The 21,955-nt window shown below is 44.9% G+C and overlaps 1 protein-coding gene across 1 annotated transcript in view; it reads right to left on the reverse strand.

Annotated features, from left to right (window-relative positions):
- iglon5 (IgLON family member 5) overlaps positions 1-21,955 on the reverse strand; it is a 119,862-nt gene that overhangs the window by 25,680 nt on the left and 72,227 nt on the right. Inside the window, exon 2 of the mRNA XM_030394851.1 lies at positions 1,689-1,767. Within this exon, the coding sequence (XP_030250711.1) occupies positions 1,689-1,767 (79 nt within the window). The remainder of the gene's footprint in view (positions 1-1,688; positions 1,768-21,955) is intronic.

The following is a 21,955-nucleotide window of genomic DNA, read 5'->3' on the forward strand; positions in this document are numbered from 1 at the left end:
ATTTGTCCACAACGCAAAGATATTCAGTTCACTGTCATAGAGGAGGAAATAAAACCATAAAATATTCACATTTTAGAAGCATGTTTCTTAACAATGTTCTCAAACTCAGTGATCGATTCTTAAAATAGTTGGTGATGCATTTAATAGTTGACAAGAAATGGATTAGTCAGTAAATTGTTGCAGCTTCAGTCAGTCAGAGTCAGAGTGGTACATAGTAGAACCAAGAATCTACACAGAACAAAACATCCCGACCTTACCTGCACAGGCAGATTGATAGAAATCCAGACGAGCTGGAATGAGTGTGGACGTGGATGTGCAGAGATGGTTACGTCTGCTTGTAATTAAATATGAATTGAGACTCCAGGCGAGGTGAAAAAAAAAAAAAAATCCATATGTTTGTGCAGTTGTGCAATAACGCAAAGCTACATTTTCTCTGTTGGAATGGAAACTGAGATCTGAACACAACCACATGTGGAGGTCCTGACGTCTGTTTCACATGTGAAATGGATTGAGCCTTGTGCAGTATCAATCTTATAGTGTAAGTGTTAATCTAAAAAGTATAAAGAAGACCTTAACGTTAATATAGAATGATCACTATATTAAACCATATTAAATGTGATTATCTCAGGACTTAATCATCTATGTAAGTCATGAGAGCGGACGCCACTGAGACAAGAAAGAGACGTTTGTAATGTAAAACTACTGCGCAGCTTCCCTGAAACTGTGAAAGAATAAAAGATGAAGCTGACAGTGCACATTTTTTTGTGTGCAGTTTTAGAGTTTTAGGCGTGAAAATGCACAAACGAATTCTGGAGATTTTCACGTCACAGCCGCATCAATGGAGCCGCTTCAGGCTGCAAGTCTTGATGACAAAGATCAGCATCCCGTCTCTTTGATTTTCCAACTTTGAGAGAGACGTGTTGACGTTAACAAATATTGACAGAAGTGTACTTGACTTCAGGTAAAAAAAAACATGTTTGTTTCCACTCGTCTTTCAAGGGAATCGGGGACTAAAAGAGGAATTTGTTCAGCGATATGGAGAGGCGCAGGCTTAAAGCTGATGAAAGTTATGTTGACTTGGATTTTTTCTTTTTTGTGCGCAGCACGTCCAGGTCACATCCACACAAGGGGAGGGGAAAAAAAAGCAAGTCTGCTGTTTTTCTGCTTCGCTGGGGAAAGCTATGATTTCTACTTTTATCACTCAGTTAAGCAGGTGCTGTTGGAGGCGGAGGGAAAGTACACCCACCGGACCGACCTGTGCATCGTGATTGTTACATCCAAGCCAAAGAAAAGGGTGAATTTAAGGAAGGTACTATTTGGATTTCTGCCGATATCTGACACGCGGATATTTTCCGACTCATTTTTGGCTGATTGCCATCTATACACATACCCTCCAGCTACCAGAATTGTTCATATCAGCCCGATACTCTATATTAACGCCCTGTTCAGCCGATGCCGATGTTATCGTGCATCCCCAGGTGACTGCGGGCAGACTCAAGCTACACCTGACAGGTATTATTATTCAATTAGCTTTAGGATAGATGGAGATGGAAAATATGGCACAATAATTGAAGTTATGTGATGGAGAATTGGCAATTAAAGCTGCATGGCAGGTGGTGGGGGGGGGGGACAAACAAACATGTTTTTTTCATGTAATTAGTAGGTGCAGGTGTAGGATCAAGAGTTACCTCAAAATGACGCTTTCTCCTTCCAACACTGTAATGTTGTCCGGCAGGGTTCCGAATTCTGCTGCGTGCACGCTGGACCCTGCCAAGAGAAAAGACAGAGGAGACCAATGAGCATCCAACGACGGAACCAGACGCCCCCCATCGGTGTTCATCAATCTCAGGTCGCGTGCTCCGTGATCGACTGCCTCGCCGTATCGGCTCGGCCGGGGATGTGCTCTGCATCCCCGCTTACTTATTTTCTGAGGGGAAAGTAATAAATACACTCAACAAAAGAGTCACAACGTCTGCACTGACCCCCATACTTGAATAATGATTTGGTTTTACCCTGCATTCTGGTGAGGTGCGCGTTCATTGAACAGCACTGATAATGAGCCAAGGGAAGAGGATTCACGCGGAGCTGCCGGAGCGTGAAATGAAGGGACAGCAACGGTAACAGAAGGGATGCTCATCCTGCCTACCAATACACACATACGCGAGCGCACACACACACACACACTTGGAGAACAGAGTCACACGTTTATAAAAGCACAGACACATACAAGAACAGACACACGTCCTGAGAGCCATTAGCTGAAGAGGAAATATGAACACTGCTTCGGTGAGATGTGTTCGAGATAGGTGAGGGAAAAAAAAAAAAGCAGTCAAAGTCATCTCTGTGAACTCGCTCGGATGGCAAACAAAGAAAATCGAAGACCTTATATGCTGCCAGTGATATTGCCCACTGAGGCAGACTGCTCCCCACTAAGACACCTGGCTCTGTCCATCTAAACTCTGCCAAATCACAGCATGACACCAGGTACCTCGGCTTGTGTCCTCCCTCTATCTCCAACAATCGCTTTCTCCCTCTCCCTGCAAGATGACCTCAATATCTCAATAGGCTTCTGCTGTGGTCTAGCCTTGAGGCTTAATAAATGGTGACTTTATGAAACGAAGGCAGCCGCAGCGAGGAGCTAAGAGGCACCTCTGGGTTTGTTAAATAACTAGCTGCGCAAAGTCAAAGACATGTTAGGGGAGCGGATTGGGAGTCTGCTTAGAGATGAGCCCCAAAACGACGGCAACGCGCCACTTAAAGGACACGGAGTGTGCCAGGAACTGGGGGGTTTTTAAATTAAAGGGGAGCCTTTGTGGAATCATGGGTTGATTACAAAGAATAATGAGAGAGGCTTCAGAATTATAATGAACATCATGGATTGCTAATCAAAAGATTTCCGAGCTGCATAGCGGAAAGTCACGAGAAGTGCCAACCACACTAAATAATAATTTATCATCTTTAAAATATAGACTTATTATGCCTGCTCTCTTTTTTCTTTTTGCGTGTTTGTGAATCTAAGAGCGTTTGTGCGGATATGCCACAGTAAATACAGGCTGTAATCACACTTTTGTATTCATATATTCATGTATGTATTGTTGTGTGTGTGTGTGTGTGCAGAACTGCATGTGTTGCGCTGCGTATGTATGCAGCTACGGTATCTGGCCGTCTGTTGCTCCTTTGTGTGAAATGCGCCTGTTTGTTTGCTCGCATACCGGTGAAGAACAAGAAAAGAGGACAAACTAATGACGCCTCAAAAGAAAACTGGCCTTGAAAATCTCCCGCTAAAAGCTGTAATCGCATTAATGGGTGCTGCTGCTGCTGCTGCTGCTGCTGCTGCTGCTGCGCTATCTAGGCCGGCCAAGGATCCCAGAACTGGCTCCATTTCTTTCTCACTCTAAGCCTTGGGGGAGGGGCGTAGCACATTAACCATTGTGTCCAATGTTCAAAAACTGTCACAAGCTTTCATTTATCTGGGTTTTCTTACCACGGAGTAATGCTGCATAGCAATCGCCGCGCTCATGCATCCTGTCTTAGACTCAGACAGTCCTCAGCTCAGGCCCTCAGCTGTTCCCTTTCAAGTGTTCTGTACTCCACACACTTTATTTAGGTTAATTCAATTCAGTTCGAGGGCTCGGGGCTCAGGGATGGGTGTGACATGCTGTCATAAATACACAGTACCCCACATACGCAATTAAAGAAACACACGTGGAGAAAAAGACGCTCCCTAGCACATAATGTAACAACAGGGACACGAGCGCGACACACACATCTTGATTGAATGAATGATGAATGCATACTCGGAATGCTCCAAACAACATTGCGAAGGTTACAAACCAGCAGGGAGCTATTCCCATTTCCCTACTCAATTCCCATTTTCACAGCTCGATTGGCAACTCGCATTCTAAAACCTGTATCGCCCTGCCTCTTCTCCCGGGCGCCGCACAACATGATAACCAGGTCAACACATGCAGCCCACACTTCCTCTCGCACACCGAATCACAGGATCAATCGCACGCGCAAACACACTCGTCGATGAGCCAAAACCAGCAGAGATGGTCCTTCTGAGTTCATTGTGACGGCAAACACTTTGCGCTCCTCGTGGAAATCACAAACGACTTCACCCAGACGAAGCGCAAAGTCGGAATGCAGACAATGCATCAGCTCATCTCCATTCATAACCCCCCCTGACCTCCGTCACTCACTTTGAATGATCAGCGTCCAATGAAAGTATTGCTTCGACCTTGGAACAGGTTGAGGTGATCACTAAAATGGAAAATGTCGGGTAAATCAAACGCGCCTAGCATCTGATTTGAGAGAAGGGAAACCCCCCGAGACAAACACGCTGGTCTCCAGCAGCGCCTTACCATATGTTCTATTTATGGTCTTGTTATCGAATACAATGGCTCTAGGACTGTTGTCTTAATTTGTAGAACCAAAGAAGACAAGATTTTGACTTAATAATCTTGTGGTCATGTTTTTTTAATATCTTGGACATTTTATTACAGAACAAATTACAGATGAAGCAGACAGGCTTTCACACAAGTGTAGCGTGTGTGCAGATGGAGCGAAGTTGTTTTTCAGAGCACATTGTGCACCGCTTTATACTGCACACTTAGGGTCGAGCAACAGAAAAGGAAGCCTGCGGAGACTTCAAGTACCTCATAAAGACGTCCTGAGAATTTCACTTAGCAGACCAAGATGGAATAGTTCAAGTGAGATGTGTGTTGCTGCAGGAGTCAATACTTTCCTAAGCTATTTTCTTTTTTAGAAATCTCATGTATGAATTTATTTGCCTCTGAAAATGAAATCACCTTGGTTTTATCAAACACAAGGTTTAGCACTACAGGCAACCAATCCCAGCTGTGGAAACACTGGTACATCTGTATCTTTGTATCCTGTTTGCCTCTTTTAAACCACAATTTTGGATTGTGACTTTGCATGTACTTCATTCTATGAAATGTCACGTCTCTTTGTCTGGACCCTGAGTCTGCAATTAAGTTAGAACTGAATTGAAAACACTTGAATTCCCCCATTTTTTTTTTATCTTGCAAGCAGAAGCAATTATATTACTTGCTCGACAGCTGGACAACTTTGTGTTGGCACCAAGAAAATATCCGAAACCGTATGCAGACCACGATGTATACTACTCAAGTCTCAGTTAAGTCGACTGGCTATACGCCTGGAACTGGTTATAGATGTAAAGATAAGTGCACCATGGACATCTGCGCCAAGATTTCCTGGCAATCCATCCGATAGCTGCTGAGATATTTTAGTCTGGACCGAGTTGCTAACACGTGGACACACTGACTGACACTCCAGAGTTTTCCGGAAGTTTAGGAATAATTACGTCCCGTAAGCAAATGAAATAGTACTGTAATATCATTGTTTCATCATTCTGTGTTCAAATAACATGTCCTGTTGAATTTATTCTCAAAACGAATAAGGGGGGCAGCTTATTGGTCGTGTAACCATTAGTTGCTGCTATATGTAGCTGCTGTTAGCTTGTTATGTCAATTAGCCATGGAGCTTGCGGCCCTGAACCCGAGGTTGGAGCACCGGGGGAGTGTTGATGTTTTCACCAATAACATGGGTGGTTAGCATGCTAGCTTCAGTACACAGAACTAATTTGTCAATTTTTTGTATTTTTTCAACTTAAATCTTACACATTGCACCTTAATCCTTCGTAGTCTCTGTGACACAATTAAACACATAAGAGTGTAACAGTTTGGTTGAAAGCAACAAAACTACTTTGAGTATGAGTTAAATATTTTACATTTGTTAGCTTATGGATGTTTTAAGTTAAACCAAATCAACGCTGACTTTTGGTTTTACAAGGGGCACAGACGCTGGCCTCCTGAATGCTTTTTGACCCATTCATCACCCCTTACTGTCACTCTGCGTGGAGTATATTCCTCTTGATCCTCATTATTTGACATTTTTTATGCATGTATTTGAATTTGCGTCTCACCCTCGCGCAAAAGTTGACATTGGCGAACACTGCACACTGCTTGAAAGTGTAAAATCGTGTTATTAGCAGGGCAGTTTTAAGCAACTGGGTTGTTATTTGGGCTTCTACTGACAAAGGCATATCAAGAGTGGATCTGCAGCATCTCATTAATGGGAGTGTGGGAGTGTTGGGCATAACAACAAAATGTAAACATCATCTGGCTGAAGGACAGCATGTGTCTCCTAGCCTTTGATGTAATCCACATCATTTATCCCTTTCAGGCAATTAATTCAAATGCTGCCGGCCAAACACAACGGACATGATCAAACAGAACAGTAATCAGTCCAGAGTGAAACCATCAGCGGGCTGTTTACATGGCCAAGACAGAATCTTCAGCCATCGCTTTCAATTTCTTGGCACACTTTTTGTTTTATTGATCCCCATCCATCTCATATTCAGCTTTTTCCCAATCTCCCTTCAGGGGCTCAGCCTGCAGCCTGAAGAGCTGCACCCACCAGGAGGATTCAAGAGTCTTGCCCACTGACACTCCAGAAAGGGGGGTGCCTGCCAACGGGGAAGCTTAAACCACCGGCTACCATGCAGACTCTAAATGCGGAAACTCAAGAAACAATGTGAATCCCGACGGAGAGCTTTTTGTCCGTCCTCCTTTAGTACACTACTTTACTGAAACAAAACTGGACTTGTTCATGAGAGAGAGAGAGAGAGAGAGAGAGAGAGAGAGAGAGAGAAATCCTGAGCCTATATTAAACACAACTGTGCATGAGTATGAAAAGACACATGATAAATAACCATGCAGGGCGATGCTGGTGGCGAACACTGCGGTGGCCCCTGGTGCTGGTGTTAAATTACCCTGCTCAATGTTGTCCGCAGCAGATACAGCCCGTACTGGTTTCTCTTGTCCTTGCTATGACCTGCTGCTTGGCACAAAAACGGAATCCCCCCCATCTTCATACCATACATGCGCACACACCAACACACACACACTTGTATGTTGTCCCCAAAAAAACAAAAAACCCCTTAAGCCTTTGTCTGCGCACAGTATCGAGCCTCTGGTCAATGACATTTTTAAGGGAATACAATTTTATGGACAAGCCTGGGGGATTTCACACAGGAAAGCTCTGTGCTAGTAGACCATCAATTCAGCTCTACTATAGGTCATTCCTGCTGTAATACAACCTGGAAAAGCAGAAATCTGTTGTGCTCATCTTACACTTTATCTTCTGCTGGGGACATTCACACCATTCCCTTGGCGTGTGGTCCACTGTTTAAGTCCCAGTGATTTTAGAGCGTTGCAACGAGACCTCTATTATATGATTTGTATTCTCTTGACTTTTACATGCGCCTGTTTGTAATTACACTTGCTACTGGCAGACGCTTATAAGTGGAGCTCTATTGAGCCGTACAACTTTAGCCCGCGTAGTCCTTGCAAGGCTGTCTTTGTAGTGTTCATCTATTTCACAGTGCCCTTGACGATCAAATAAACACAGAGAGGAGGGAAAGCTACTTCTGAAAGCATGATTGGCGTAAGGGCGGATAACAGCGGAGGCTATAATGAAACCCATAACAATAATCCGTTTCAACGGAGGCTGCCGTGGATTGGAAATTGAAAGGAGAAGAGGCATCGCACAAGGTTGGAAGGGAGAGGTGAAAATAGATAGCTGAGGTAAGGTGAGGACCTGAAGGGAAACGCCTTTGAGAATGAAGGAAGGTTGTTTCGAAAAGTGGAACGACAGGATGTTGTGCAACACGTTAGAGGTAGTTATACATGGACATGTGTTTCAAGTCTTTGGTCAGATTGACCCAATTCCCCACCCATTTTCACTCTGTGCTCCAGGAACAGTTGAACGAGCTTTGTATCTTGACGTACCTTCAACTACTTTCTCATTTCCTGTTCGGCTATGTTAAAAAAAAAAACAAGTGAAGAAGGTAAAAAGATGTCGCCCAGGTCCTGAACCCCAAATTGCTCCTGATATGCAGTTAGCACCTTGCATGGCAGCCATCAGTGTATGAATATGTGTGTGAATGGGTGAATGTGGCCAGTATTGTAAAGTGCTTTGAATGGAAGGGCGCCAGATAAATGCAAGTTCATTTACTGTGTGGAAGGCGTGATTTTTTCCCAAAACCAAGGCAAATTTCGTAAATAGTGTTACGTTAACTAATTTTAGCAAAACACTAGCTAATGCAACGTCAAGAGCAGTTAGCCTAACGTCAAATTACCAACTGCAGCCAGATTTGCTTCCTCCTTATATATGAGGAAACATTATAAGGAAAGTACCGATGAGTTGGTTGCTGACATATTTTTAAGATTAAATGACTTATGGTTAGCCAGAAAAGATCGAGGCTTCTCTCATTTTTGTCGAGAGTGGAATGACTCAGGAAGCAGGTCGTATTGACTTATTCCTGAGATTTGCTGTTGGCTTGTATACTATATTCCCCAATGCCCAGAAGCTATAATACAAACGCTTGTGTGGGTGTGGCAGCTGGCTAAACGGGAGTAACCTCTCCAAAAGCTTTGAAAATCCCTTGAAAATCTTAATTTCTTCTCAATTCTCTCCATTATAATTAACTGTGAAATACTGACAGCCAGACTTAAAAAAAAGAACTAAACTAGGATCAGTAGAGCACATACCTCCCCAAGGGCCAACCTTCCCCCTTACACAATCAAGTCTAATCCAATATCAAACAGCCCTGTAAACCATCTTAAATTGGAGGCACTACTTAACTCCAATTGAATTTTAACAATTTAATTTAGGCCAAACATCAAATTGTATTGATCTTTAGATACCAGCCACCTAGATAAATGAACTTAAATGGTCAAAAAAAAAACGAAAGAAAAAAATCCTGGCTTTAAACTGATTCACAGCAAAAGTTAATGGCCTCTATTCTTGGCCACGACCATCCTCAATCCAAGTTTTCTAGAAATCTGTTCCGTAGTTTTCGTGCAATCCTGCTGAGAAAACCAATCAAGGAACTAATAAACTGACACCTTTGGAAAACACGACCTCCTTTGTTAAGGTAAAGACTTCACTGAAAACCAAACTCAGACAAGTCCTTCGAGTCATCATGTCTCAGGTCAAGTCCGGTCACGAGTCTTTAACTCCTGACTGCGAAAGTCATCATCGCAGTGCTTCGAGTCCACATCTCTGGTTATTTAGTTGCAGTAGCCTAAGCAGCGTGAAGAGACAAAGTGATGGAGCAGCATCAAATTGAAGAAGAGAGAATATAAAGTGTGAGGACACAGTCGGTGACGCCGGGGCAGAGAGCAAAGCGAGGGAAAGACACACCCGCATAATTAACACCGGCATGCTGCAGCCAATTAAATATTTACAGAGGCACTTCCCTCCGACACCTTGATGATGAAGCGAGGCAGCCCAAGGATTATCAGATGCTGGGAGCCTCAGGCAGGAGACAAGGGGTAGTGGGTTGGGGATTAAACATTAACCGGCACAGATATCCCTTTCTCTTCCTCGTCTGATCCCATTCACTCCGAACTGCCCAAATCCAACCTCATGTCCACCCTCTCTGAAGCCCCATCTTCCTGCCCTCCTCCTCTTCCGTCTCCACTCCACTCCACTCCTCATTCAGCCCCTCTACTCCCTATCGATGAAGCCCAGACTCCCCCCCCCCCCCCCGACTCCATCCACCCCTCAGCACCACCTGTCAGGGACAGAGCAACAGGAGAGCGGGGTGAGAGTGATGGGCGAGGAGTGAGAAACCACCTGGATGACTCGCTCATGCAGCACAACAAGATGGATATGCAGGTCGCCTGCTTCTCACGATTGCTGGTGAGGCAAAATGGATGTCAGCGGGTTTCCACTTGACAGGAAATCTAAGAAATGTCAGAGAAGTCACAGTGAATGAATTGTTTTGAATCTGTCTGGTAATATCATTTTTCCCCCTCTCAGACCAAAGATCTCTTTTTTTTTTTTTCTCTTTTGACAAATGTGATGGAATGACTGAAAATGAATGTTTGTGTGACTGCGGCTTACACATTAGCTGCTCTGGTGAGCCTGTTGTTGGGCATCAAGAGGATTGGCCGGACATTTATCTATCTAGTCAAGGTCACACATTTGCTGGTCTTACAAGGCGCCCCGAACTACTCTGACACGCACATAAAACTGCTAACACAGCTTGATCTTAGACACGACAAAACCATCAACATTTACAGAAAAAGCAGGGCATCACCCTCGGGTGTCTAACTCGGCCTCACCAAAGACGTGACATCTGCCCCTTTTTATTGTACACATGCTGCATCTACAGTTCTGCCTCTGGTCGCTCTGTCCGTCCCTCCCTCCCTCCTCCCATCCGGCATCTCATCCTCTCCCTCCTTCCCCTCCCTCCCACTCACTAATCCCTCTTCACACATCAATCAATAGAGCACTGCAGAGTGCACAGAGCCATACAGTACTCAATGCCGCAGTTGTACAACTTCAATGGGCAGCCACAGACCTTTACCACTGAATCAAGCGTGGGAGAAAAGCCGAACGTGCTGAAACCAGGGACGAGCCGCGCTCGGCTTTCTTTTACCCCCCATTTTCCTTGGACCAGCGCCTAAACCCCTTAGCACTGTTGAAATCAATACAGTAGTTAAACTGTTACTTCCTCTCCCAGTGAGTACACACACACACACACACACACACACACACACACACACACGCGCGCGCGCGCGCCCGCCCGCCTTACACAAGGCCCTGTAGACTCCCCTAAATACACCCTGTGCACTGGTAATTTGACAGATTTGTGGGCAAGTGCTGTCACTGCTTTAAAAGAGAAGCTTTAAATACTGATTCACCCCGAGTAACTCAGCATCCACCATCCGCTCACAATAACATACTTTACAAGCCACAAAAAGGAACAGAATACCAATATGTAATCCACCAGCAGCGCGGCGCCTTCGGTGGCACTGACGGTGCAAGTCTGAGCTATGAATCCCCATTTTTGTGTAATGTTATTGTAAAAGCTTACTGTAAAGGCACAACATCATCGGCAGTCTGACAGCAGAAATATTAACATGCAAAATTATGTTCACATGCGGTGCAATAAAGTCTGCGCATGCTGACGGCCTGACAAACATGCTTTATTTAATTTCCCTCCTCAGAGAACATTTGCATTGACGTTCATTCGCGTTTTAAAACCCCGCATTGTCCTTATGCTCGCAATATTCTCCTTCCCAGGGTTTTTTATGGTCCATTCCAATATTTCTTCCTGCCAAACAGTCACCAGCAATAATGTTTATTGGGTCCGTGTGTGCATATAGAAAACCACCAGACACAAACACAACAGGGAGCCGTTCTTCAGACTACTGCTCCATACCCAGGTCATCATCAACAAAAAAACGAACATACAGGTGGACTAGGAAAGCAGCTTATTACGATTTATTTTCTTTCCAGGCTGTGACCTCCAGCTCATGCAGTTATTATTACAGCAGCATAGGAGGAAGCGAGGAGAAGTAGTATAAAGAGTGAATAGTCTGTATAGAAGGGGATTAAACGAGTGCAGGACTTTCATTTAAGAGGCAGCTATCTGTGTCCAAGTGTGTAACCAGAGTTCAACAAAGCTCTTTTAGCTTACTGATGTAGCTTAGATATGCTACGTGCGTAATGCAATGTGAGCTACTTGCGTGACGTTGGCGCATTTGTAACTGAAGTAACAGAACTGAAAACATTACTTTAACTCGGACCACAACCTAAACCTAACCAAGCAGTTTTACTTCCAGAGCCTGATCAGGTAGTTTTCTGGCCTTAAAGCTAACCACACTACAAATGTAACATGAAGGTCTGGTATGTCTGTCATTGGCTCGACACACTGCAACAATGATCTTTTGTTAAAAGTGATATATTGTTCTGGGAGTTGCTCGCGATCAACCTATTCAGTTGTTTTGCTAACGTATGTGCTGGACAATTTAATTTGTCAGGTTTGACCTTTTTCGAGCTTTAAATGATGCTGACTGTCGGGACCACACTGTAAACAAGCAGCGATCTCCTGTGTCTGCGTCGACACCACCAGACTTCCTCCTTAACCCCCAGCTGACAAGAGTCATAATTCCTACAGCTGCTCGGGGGCTCGGACACACCAGCGTACACGTCAGTGATTCTGAGGCGTTTATCAAACGCTCTCGCAAAATGACATGATGTCAATGTTTGAACTGTGCTCCGCTGTTGTCCATCAGTCACAATGTAAAACAAGTGTAGTCAGGATTTGCTTAGAATCACTGGATTTGAAAACAGAATTCTGCAAAACGTTAGAAACAATATGATCACTGAGAGATAATAGAGCATGAAGTCTATAAGCCTTAATATTTAATAATAGTCCAGCCTTGTATGATAATGTCAAAATAAATACATTAGTAAAGAATAAAGCCGTGCAGTCAAACTGTGAATATGTTCTGGCGTTCCATATTTCGGCTGTTTATAGGCGCTCTGTCAGATGCTGCAAGACTAAACAAATATTTCCAGCCATGCGGTTAAGCTTCCAGCACAGTGGCGAGGCTTACCCTATAGTTTACACTTGAGCCTCTAAGAGGCTACAATAAAAACAGCAATTACCGGGCGATAGTGACAGGAGACAAAGGAGCGTAATAGCATGGGAGCAGTTATTTTTCGATAGGACCATTGGCTGTAAAGTGGAGTCAAAAAGAATGAGGCATCAAAAAGTCAGTTGAGTGTTGAGGGCGGTATGTGTGTGAAATGGATGACCGGGCGCTACAAGCTGCCAGTGGTCATTTATGACACGCTCGAAAAGTAGGACTAATGAGGAAAACAGGGTTTGACGAGTGCTTGACAATTACAGCCGCTGTTGTTAATCCGGACGTTGCTTACTCTGAAAGAGCTGAAATCCTGCAATTCCTATCAAAGGGCAAAACACGATGCGCTGGGAAAAAAAAGGCATTCAGAGAATTTTGAACGAAATCTTGAGTCAGTGTGGGGCTGCAGAAAAGATCTCATTCTGCTTTTGTTTCAATTTCTTTTTATTTTTTATTTTTGCATGTATAAGCTTTTTCAGCCCCACCACTGATTTATCTTATTAATCCCCCCCGACCATTCATTTCATACTGATAATGACACATTTTTGTGGAACTATGCAAAATATGTAATATAGTCAAACAGAGTTATAAGACCAGTTAATTGTGATGACTGAATGGAGGGCAATTAGCTGCTGTCTGAAGCCGCCATAGTAATGAGCAATCTATTATAAGTCGTCCTTTGTCTGAGCCTTTTGCAAACAGCAAAACAAGAGGGAACAACATTTTGGCTACAGGGGAAGAGCAACATTTTGCACATCAACACACTCAATCTCAATTAATGCACAAATAACTGAGCGTACAGCTGCAGCGTGGTGCTTTCAAGTGCACCTGACTGACATCTAAACACGCCTGTGTCCATTAATCCGAGCATGTGTGCGCCGGTTCAGCTCAGCATGCTTGTCTGTTTGTATGTGTGTGTGTGTGTGTGTGTGTGTGGGCCAATGTGTTGTTGAGAAAACCGCTGGGCTGCTTGTCCAGGACTCTGGCTACCTTCACCACAGGGGGGTTGGGTAAGAGAGTGAGGATGAAAGGAGGAGATCCAAGCGAGGGAGGGGAAGGATTGAGGTGCAGGGTGTGGGTAGACAGAAGGGAAAAGATTCCAGGGTGGGAGGGCGGAGAAGGTGAGGGCCAGAGCCCAGGAGTAAGGTTATGTCAGGATAATTCACAGCAGCAGTACTTGCTGCGAAGAACAAAACAGGACTACCTGAGGGAACAGAAATCAGCTAACACCTGCTTAGGAGGGAGCTCCTGAGGGATGGAATGGGAGAAGGAGGGGAAAAAAAAGGAGGGAGGCATGGTGCAGCGCACTGAGATGCTGGCAAGTACAGATGAAGTAGCATCAGAGTGTGTGTGTGTGAGAGAGAGAGTGAGAATGAATGTGCATATGTGTATTTGCAAGCTTGTGTAAATCCGTTTGCTACGTGCATGAATCTGTGTGTGTGTGTGTGTGTGTGTGTGTGTGGAGGGGGGGTGTTTAAGTGTGTTTTCGCGCATGTGTTTGCATACTTCCGTCTGTTTGTGTGCAGTTGGATTCCGCCTGGCTGTGCCCACAGCCATCCTTACAGCTGTGGATGAGGTTCATTTGCATTCTGAATCGCAGCAGCTCTCTCCATTGTTGCTCCACTGCTGTGACTCGGCAGCGCGAGATCCGGCACACATCGCCGCCGTGCCAGTGGTGTTTGGCCACAGCTGTGTTGGAGAGCCAGTGGCAGACATTCAAACCGCGGCCGCGAGCTCGGGCCTTGGTCTGTAAGTTAGAGAAGGTTTAACTTGACGTCATGTTCCTTTGTGAGCTACCTGGTTCTCTGGGCTGGAGTGTACTCCCCTTCAACAAATCTTGGAGCCCCCGTCTCTATTCTTTCTGCCTGCCTGTCTCAGAGCAGATGGAAGCCGGATGACACCCTGGGTAGCTTTTTGGTGCCGCCGGCCTGCTGCCGCTGCTCAATTGCAGTAAAGCTGTGAGCCATTCCCTCGACAGAGTGATATTCTTGCTCCCCGGTTTCTCTCTCTTTATCTTCTGGAGCAAAGATGAAGTTAAAAATACACCCCGACTTTGGACACGAGTCTCCCTCCCTTTTCAGCCTCCAACCTCCTCTTTCACCCTGGGTGATGACACGCTTTTGGTATTTCTTTGGAGAGGCCGCTGCATTAGAAAAAGAGCAATCAATACACAGCCCATTTAATCTTTGCAGCTGCAGCTGAGCAGAGCTGAGAGGAGTCTTGTGTATGACACGCAGAAAAAAAGAAAATACTGAGAATCAAGAAAAGAGAGATGAGAAGAGAAGTAAAGGTGAATTAATGTGTCGTAGTCCGTTTGAGGAGGAAACAAGCGTGCAACCAGCGACTTGAGGCGAAGCTAAGCTGTGCATTTACGCCGGCCCTAGTGGACTGAGCCGCTGATGAATCTGCTGGCTCACGTTACTGATGAAGCTGTTTCTCCAAAGCCGGAGGCTATCGAGGAATATGAGGAAATCAGGAGCATAACTAAAGCTGTGACAGAAGTAATGTGTAATTAAATACAATGCCACTGGCTAATTTGCCTTTCATTTATCTCCACACATCAGTTTCCTGTGTATTTTTCCTATTATGTTTTCTTGCAGAGAGGCTCGTGTAACTCCCATTGTGGAGGTTATTAATCTTTCAGTGCACTGTTACAAACATAAACAAATTCCTAAGTCACCATAAGTTATTAGAGGGCCGTCTCCTCGGAGCTGTTTAAATTGGATTAATGCTCCTTCATGTGGAGCACTGAAAATGATCTCTGGCTCCCGTCTCCCTCATGTGTGAAAGAGCTGCGAAAACAATTTTTACTACTGTGCCACAAGCATGCACAGGCACGTGAAGACTGCAGATATTCCTTATGCATATTCATACACCTCCATAAAAAATATACTAGCTATTACATACACACGCAGACACGTTCCCACTTGCTCTGTCACCAGCCATAACTGTCAGTAACCGCCGCAAAAATGCCCCGGAGAATCATTTATTTTTCAAGTGTTGAACACTTTACAGCATGCAATACACCACGGAACAAAAGGATATCAAAACGCAGCCATCTTCCTGTGACATAAATTGAAATATTAATGATGAAACGTACACAGCTGCCAGGATGTACTGCAAATGTCACCAGACCGAGTAAAAAATGAGCGCGCGTGGCGATGAATCTCGCTGAAGTGAACGCTGAATATTTCCCCCCTTCCAAAAATACAACATTGACTTTGAAAAGTAAAGAGGCCTCCTCCTTCAATCTGCACGTTGGTGTTGTATATAGCTCCAGTTCAGTGTAAAACAAGCTAAAAAAAATAAGGTCAGACGGCCTATTTGATTTACATGTCATTCATTATTCCTATTCAGCGAGTGAGCAAGTGAACGTGTCATAGCGAGAACGCTTTGGAACACATAACTCCCAACCTTTTTACAAGCTGTCTCATTATCTTTACTCGCGCCGCACTGCATCGGCACCGGCTTCATCTGCATATGACCGGACAAAACATTAGCCAGATGTTTATTCCCCACATTTCCAACAACAGTCTGGCGTAAAGGATGAAAATCAAAACCCCCCCCACCCCCGCCACCCCGAGGTGTAAGTTAACCTCCAGCGAGAGACGACTGTGCCTGACTCAGTACATTCGGAGCCTGAGTGAAAAAAAAAAAAAAAACTTTGTTGAACAAAGAGAAGACGAGACTATAGAGATGATGAGTTGAATATTTTCAAGGGGAGAATAAAAAATAAAAAATCTACCCTCACATTCTTTTCCACTGTTATATAACTTATCATCAATCTGTGATGTTCAGTGTGTTCCGCGAGTTATTTTGCGGGGGGAAGTAATTTACTTTTTCCGTCTTCCCACTTTGCCGCAATCTGCCTCATGTACTTCTATTAGAGCCGGTGATGTGGTTCCCAGAATTGCGGAGCTGGAGCAGGAGAGTGAGATGTAGGACTAAGAGGAAAATGACTGGTGTCGATAAAAACGTAACGTTTTTTTTTAAACCCACTTTGCGTTTTGAGAGTTGACTTTCTGCAAGCCGCATGATGTGTCCCGGGTGAACATTTGTACAGAACATGGCTTATATCGCGTTTTCACTTATAAGCTGCCTTTTCACATCACGAAGGTGGAGGCGATGTTCGTGGTGGTGTCGCTGCCAAACAGCCCACTGCAGTTTGAGTCATACCACTGGATGTTTTAAAGGCCACCGGGAGAAATTGGCAGCCATCTTTGTCGCTATTTTGTAACAGGAAGTCGGACCACCTCCGCCTGTAACAGTGGAGACAGAAACAGGTATTTTAAACCAAACCATGATTTCTCCATTGACATATCCAAGTGTGTTTTTGTGTAACAAGAGCACAGCGTTGTAACTCCAACCAAAACTTAGTTCACCAAGCTAATAACGTGCCCTGCTCACAAATTTGCATGATGTCATATCATCTACATTTGGCTGGTTGTCTGAGTTAGTGAAAAAAAAAAAAAAGAACAACACATCAAGCCACAAAATGGGCTGAGTGCATTAACAGCATTAAAAATGGATGTTCCCGAAGGAGCAGGAAGATGTTAGAAAAGAAGCTGACAGGAAGATGAAACAAAAAATGGGCACAGAGTCAAAGCGGAGGCTCATCCCTGTTTTTTAAAGACTCTTTCTGACCTCACACCTCCTAACGCTTAAGCTCCTGCAGCAGTTGTTTTATCAGCTGTACTTTTTTTTTATGTCCTTTATGCGCCGAGTTGCACACATTGTCAGAATCTAAATTAAATGTTGATGCTTTCTCACTCTGTTGCCCTTACGTCTGGATACAGCTCTGTGTACTTATTTGCATACTTCTTTAACTCAGTGTCAGTGTACGGCTGAGAGTCGCTGTGCTGTTTGTGTTTGCGTGTAGCGTTGTGAGCCTACATGTAGAGGCCACATGTACTTGTATGGATATGCGCAGAAATGTCAGTTGGCTTTTCGCTAAACCTCTCCCGTGAATAGCAATTGTTTGATCACAGCCCGTGGACACAGTGTGCATGGGGTTGCAATAAAAGTGATGAGGTCTTTACACTCCTTTGTCGATTCTGGCTGCCCCTCCAAGGAGACGGTGAAACAAAATAAACTTTTAGTGCTTTAGTGTCTTTTCCCCTCAGGCCTCGAGACCCCTCAATTCATCCTCAGCACTCCACCGTAAAAAATAGTTTGAAGTCCACAACTTATCCACAGGACAAGACGGAATCCGACTCGGTGACGGGAAGGAGGAATAACTATAACGAGCCAATCTTTCTGCTGATGGTCTTGTTTGCTGTAAGTCATACAGAAGCATCAGTATTTCATTTAGACTGTTTCATTACCAGGGGAAAAAGCCCTCTCAGTGTGTTCACAAAATTTCGGAAGGTGGCATCTTTCTTTAACAATGCCAGAACTGTAAAACACGAGTGAAAAAGTCCCCGCGGTCTCAAAGCAGCAGAGTAGCTCAATTGCCAGCGAGTACCTTCTTCGTTGGACGCCACTGCTTGACAAGATTTAGGAAAACATTTTGGTTGAAAGAACAATTTTTCGTCCATGACTTCAGTTAACGTCAGCAAGTTACGTTATGGACGTTACGTAACTTAGCGACATCAGTAAGGTACAAGAACAAACCACTGACTTTTCTTTTGGATTCACTTGTCTCCTGACTTTTCGCTCTGTAGCCTATATCACTCTCCTAACGCCCTCTTTTGCCGCTGTAATAAGTACTATGGCCGCTAGAGGTCGCCGTCTAACAAGCAATGTCAATATGGGTCTTAATAAGCTGCTTTGACGGACGACCTCCGGCTGTTTTTCCGGTGAGGATGGGCTGGCAAAAGAAGAAAGAAGAAAGAAATTCAACAAACGTTACGCTGTTCAGCTAACTACCTTACAACTGTTGGAATACGTCTAGTGGATACAAAGCAGGTCAAACAGGTTAGCTAACCACATCATTTTTTTGGATTACGGTTAGAGCTAAGAGTTTACTTCAAAGGAGAGCCCCATTCACAGCAGGCAGCCTGTATCTGCTGTATGATAGCTGCTCCTGGATGTTATCAGACCTTAGGCTAACGTCAGCAGCTCCGCTCTTTATTAAATTTGGGGGAGTTCACGCTCAAGCAACCCCAGGCCAGTGTTAGAGGAGATAGCGTTGCATTTGCTGAACACTTCAGTTAGTTGTCATACTAAAAGCCTTTTTTTCTCCTGGAACATAAAAGTGGAAGTGAACGTCTGATTGTGGGTTACTTCTCATAGGTATAACGCTAATATGCACCGTCTATACACTGTAGCACAAAAACAAGCCGTTAATTTAGGATGCCGACTGATTCTACGGCCGAGTCTCAGCTCTTCCAAACGCTGCCGTGCAAATGGCCATCAGTTACGACCCCTTTAACGAGATTCTGGTTTTAAAACAAGTCGACCGGAAACATTAAGAAATCCGCTGGAGTCAGAATGTTAATTAATTCTCGGCGCTGTTAAATGTTAGCTTAATTAGCTAGCTACCTGCACCTGTAGTGTACTCGAGATGTCATTTACAGATTTCAGCCCACAAAACGGTGGCTGGCAAGAAACGAGGAGCTTTTGTCTACGTCCGTCTGGAATGAAGGGGTCTAATTTAAAAAATGATTAAAATTTAAACTTGCAAATCAGCCTGTGTGGCGGCTCTCACTATCCTCCTCCTTTTTCCTTCCAAATACTTACTGCTCACCCTCTCCTCCTCACTCTTAACCTGTCTCCTCTTCTCTCTCCTGTTGCCATCTTACCTCAACCCCTTTTCCTCCTCCCTTTCTAACACCTCCCGACTTCCTTATCTTCTCACCCCCCCCCCCCCCCCCCCCCCCCCCCCCCCATTGCTCATCTCCTCTGCCCTGCAACGCCACGGCTGATCTTCTCCACCTTCTAATTCAGCAGCTTATCTGAGCATACAAGTTCCACAAAGCTGTATGATCCCTGTCACCTCGCGGGCCCTCGTGGGAATCATGAGTCAGTGCTGCAGATACGTGACGGCGTGAGAGCCGGCTGGGGAGGTGACAGAGAGGAAGAGGCGGAGGCGGAGGACGTGTTGTCGGGGAACGTTGAGGAAGTGAGAGAACGAGCCCGGATGGAGAAAGGAAAATGCAGCGAGGCGCAGAAAGGAGGGCAAAGATAATAAAAAATCCGAGGGGTCAGGAGTGCGAAAAATGTCTGCTGGAGGGAAAACGAAAGAGATCCCTGTTAGACGGACACGATAAGTCCATCTACCCGCTGAGTTTTCAGGGTTCAGGACCTTTTGCTGCATTTAATCTGCTCTCCCGCGCTTCCTGTCACCGATCACCGCAGATTATGTCAAATAAAGGGAGAAATGCTATTAAGTAATTTTTTAAAAGAGAGAAACACAGCAGAGGTAATGGATACAAATTAAAAAAACATGAGGAGAAGGAGAGCACGGAGAGTGAGAGACACAGCTCCCCAGATAAAGACAGCGAGAGACAGATTGTCGTCGTGAGAGATTTAGTGCAGATGTGTCACACAAATCCTGATCTTTAGTCGGTGTCTGACAGGCACAAAGAACATCTTGCAGCCACGCGGCGGCCCCCCGTTACTCTGCCTCCCCCCCCCAATCATCTCCCCTCTTCTCTCTCTGTTGTCACTTCCTCTCTGCCTCGTTTCTCCATTTGCTTCGCTCCGTTCCTCCCCGGCTTTTTCTCGTTTGCTCTGCATCGTCTCTCCCTTCCCTCGTTTTTCTCAGCGCTCCCCAACCTTCTTGACTCAATTTATATGCTCTCGGTACGTCTCTTTCCCACAACTCTTTCACTCTTCCACATGTGTTTGGAGAGAGATGTTTCATTTAAAAGCCTAAGAAGTCGGCGTCTGCTGCCCTGTCCACTCCCGTCCTCTGGGCCCTCTCCTCCCTCCCTGTGTGTCACTCTCCTTGTGGATTTCTGCTCCTCATCTCCCTCGCCTCTCCACACTAATGAATTTTGGGCACTTTGCAGCCACAGATGGTGCAGCAGGCAGCCGCTGGCGGCGGGGGCCTGGCCTAGCAAAGAGCAGGCGGGAGAGAGGAAGAGTGCGCTGCCCGATGGACCGTCTGCCATCACCTCTTTTAAAAGCGGTATAGAAACCGGCACATCGCTGAATATGCCCTCAGCTATGCCTCACTTCCGCAGGTGTTGCACAGGGATACTTACATACGCACTTCAACCTGAGAGCCAGTGTGAGCACATGCGTCACCTTCTCATTTTTTAATGTATTTCCTCTTTTTTTTTCTTCTCAGCGGCTCTCTTGTTAATAGCAAAGCCCTGTTTCTTCCTGGCAAGCTCCAAACCTTGCCTTCGGGCAAAGGAAAACAACGTCGAAGTTCTTTCCCCCCCCTCAACCAGCATCACACCCTGATCTGTTTTCTTTTTCCTGGCTGTTTTTATTTAACCCTCACACCCTGCATGATTCAGTGCTTAATTAATTCTCCCCTTGGAATTTGCGAGCCCAAAATGCATCAAAGAATGGGCGAAGGCGCGGGTAATGGAATTGTGCAAAAGGTGACGGAGGAGGAAAGTGTTTGGAGCGATTACTTGTTCGGTAAGAAAACATCCAAGGTCTTAACGAAAATGTTTTAAAAATTGATTTAAAATCTTGGAAGTTTAAGGTTCTCCAGCGTTGGCTTCGCTTTTCAGACTGGTGAGCTCTGCCCGTGTTTTGTATCGTCCTTGTTTAGACCACATTACTTGGGGGTAAAAGTGAGCGAAAAGTTAATTTTGCGTAGTCTCTCCATCACATTCCCAGAGTTTAAAATCTCAGTACTTAACTTGGTAACTGCAACTTTATCATTACTGGTAGGGAAAAGGGCCCCCCTACTGCAAAATGTCTTCATAATACACAAAAATGATCCAATAAAGCAGGGGTGGGGAACCTCGGGCCTCCGGACCATACACGGCCCGCGAGGCAGTCCATAAGTACACCCACGAAAAATTCATTCAGGAAAAATTATTTCAAATGTGCAATTAAATGCCCCCGGGGCGGGTGTCTGTCTTTTGCGGGCCAAGATCAAGGTCATTGAACACAACATCAGCGTAACTGTCAATGCGTGTCATTGTGTCGTGTCCTCAGTGATTGACAGGTGTCAACAACAACAGGAGGCTAGCGTTGGCGACTAAGAAAAGAAAAATGGATCTTTCCAGGATAAATGGACAAATGAATTCTTCTTTGTGGAATTGGAAGACAAGCCTGTGTGCCTGGTTTGTGGGGACACACTGGCGGTAATGAAAAAGGCAAACCTTGAGCATCATTACAGTGTGAAACATGCACAACTGGATGTGTTGAAAGGGCAAGTGTGCGTGGATAAAGTTGCCGCTCTTTGATGGAGTTTGAGTGGCCAGTTTTAGTGAGCTAATTGTTAAGAAGCTGAAACCTCATGCTGACGGTGATAAACATCTACAGCCCTCAGATGTCATTTTTAGAGTGATTTAAAGTTTAAATATCAGATTTTAGAGGGCTGTATTTTTTAA

The sequence above is a fragment of the Sparus aurata genome, chromosome 17 (genome assembly GCF_900880675.1).
Source record: "Sparus aurata chromosome 17, fSpaAur1.1, whole genome shotgun sequence".
Taxonomy (NCBI): Eukaryota; Metazoa; Chordata; class Actinopteri; order Spariformes; family Sparidae; genus Sparus; species Sparus aurata.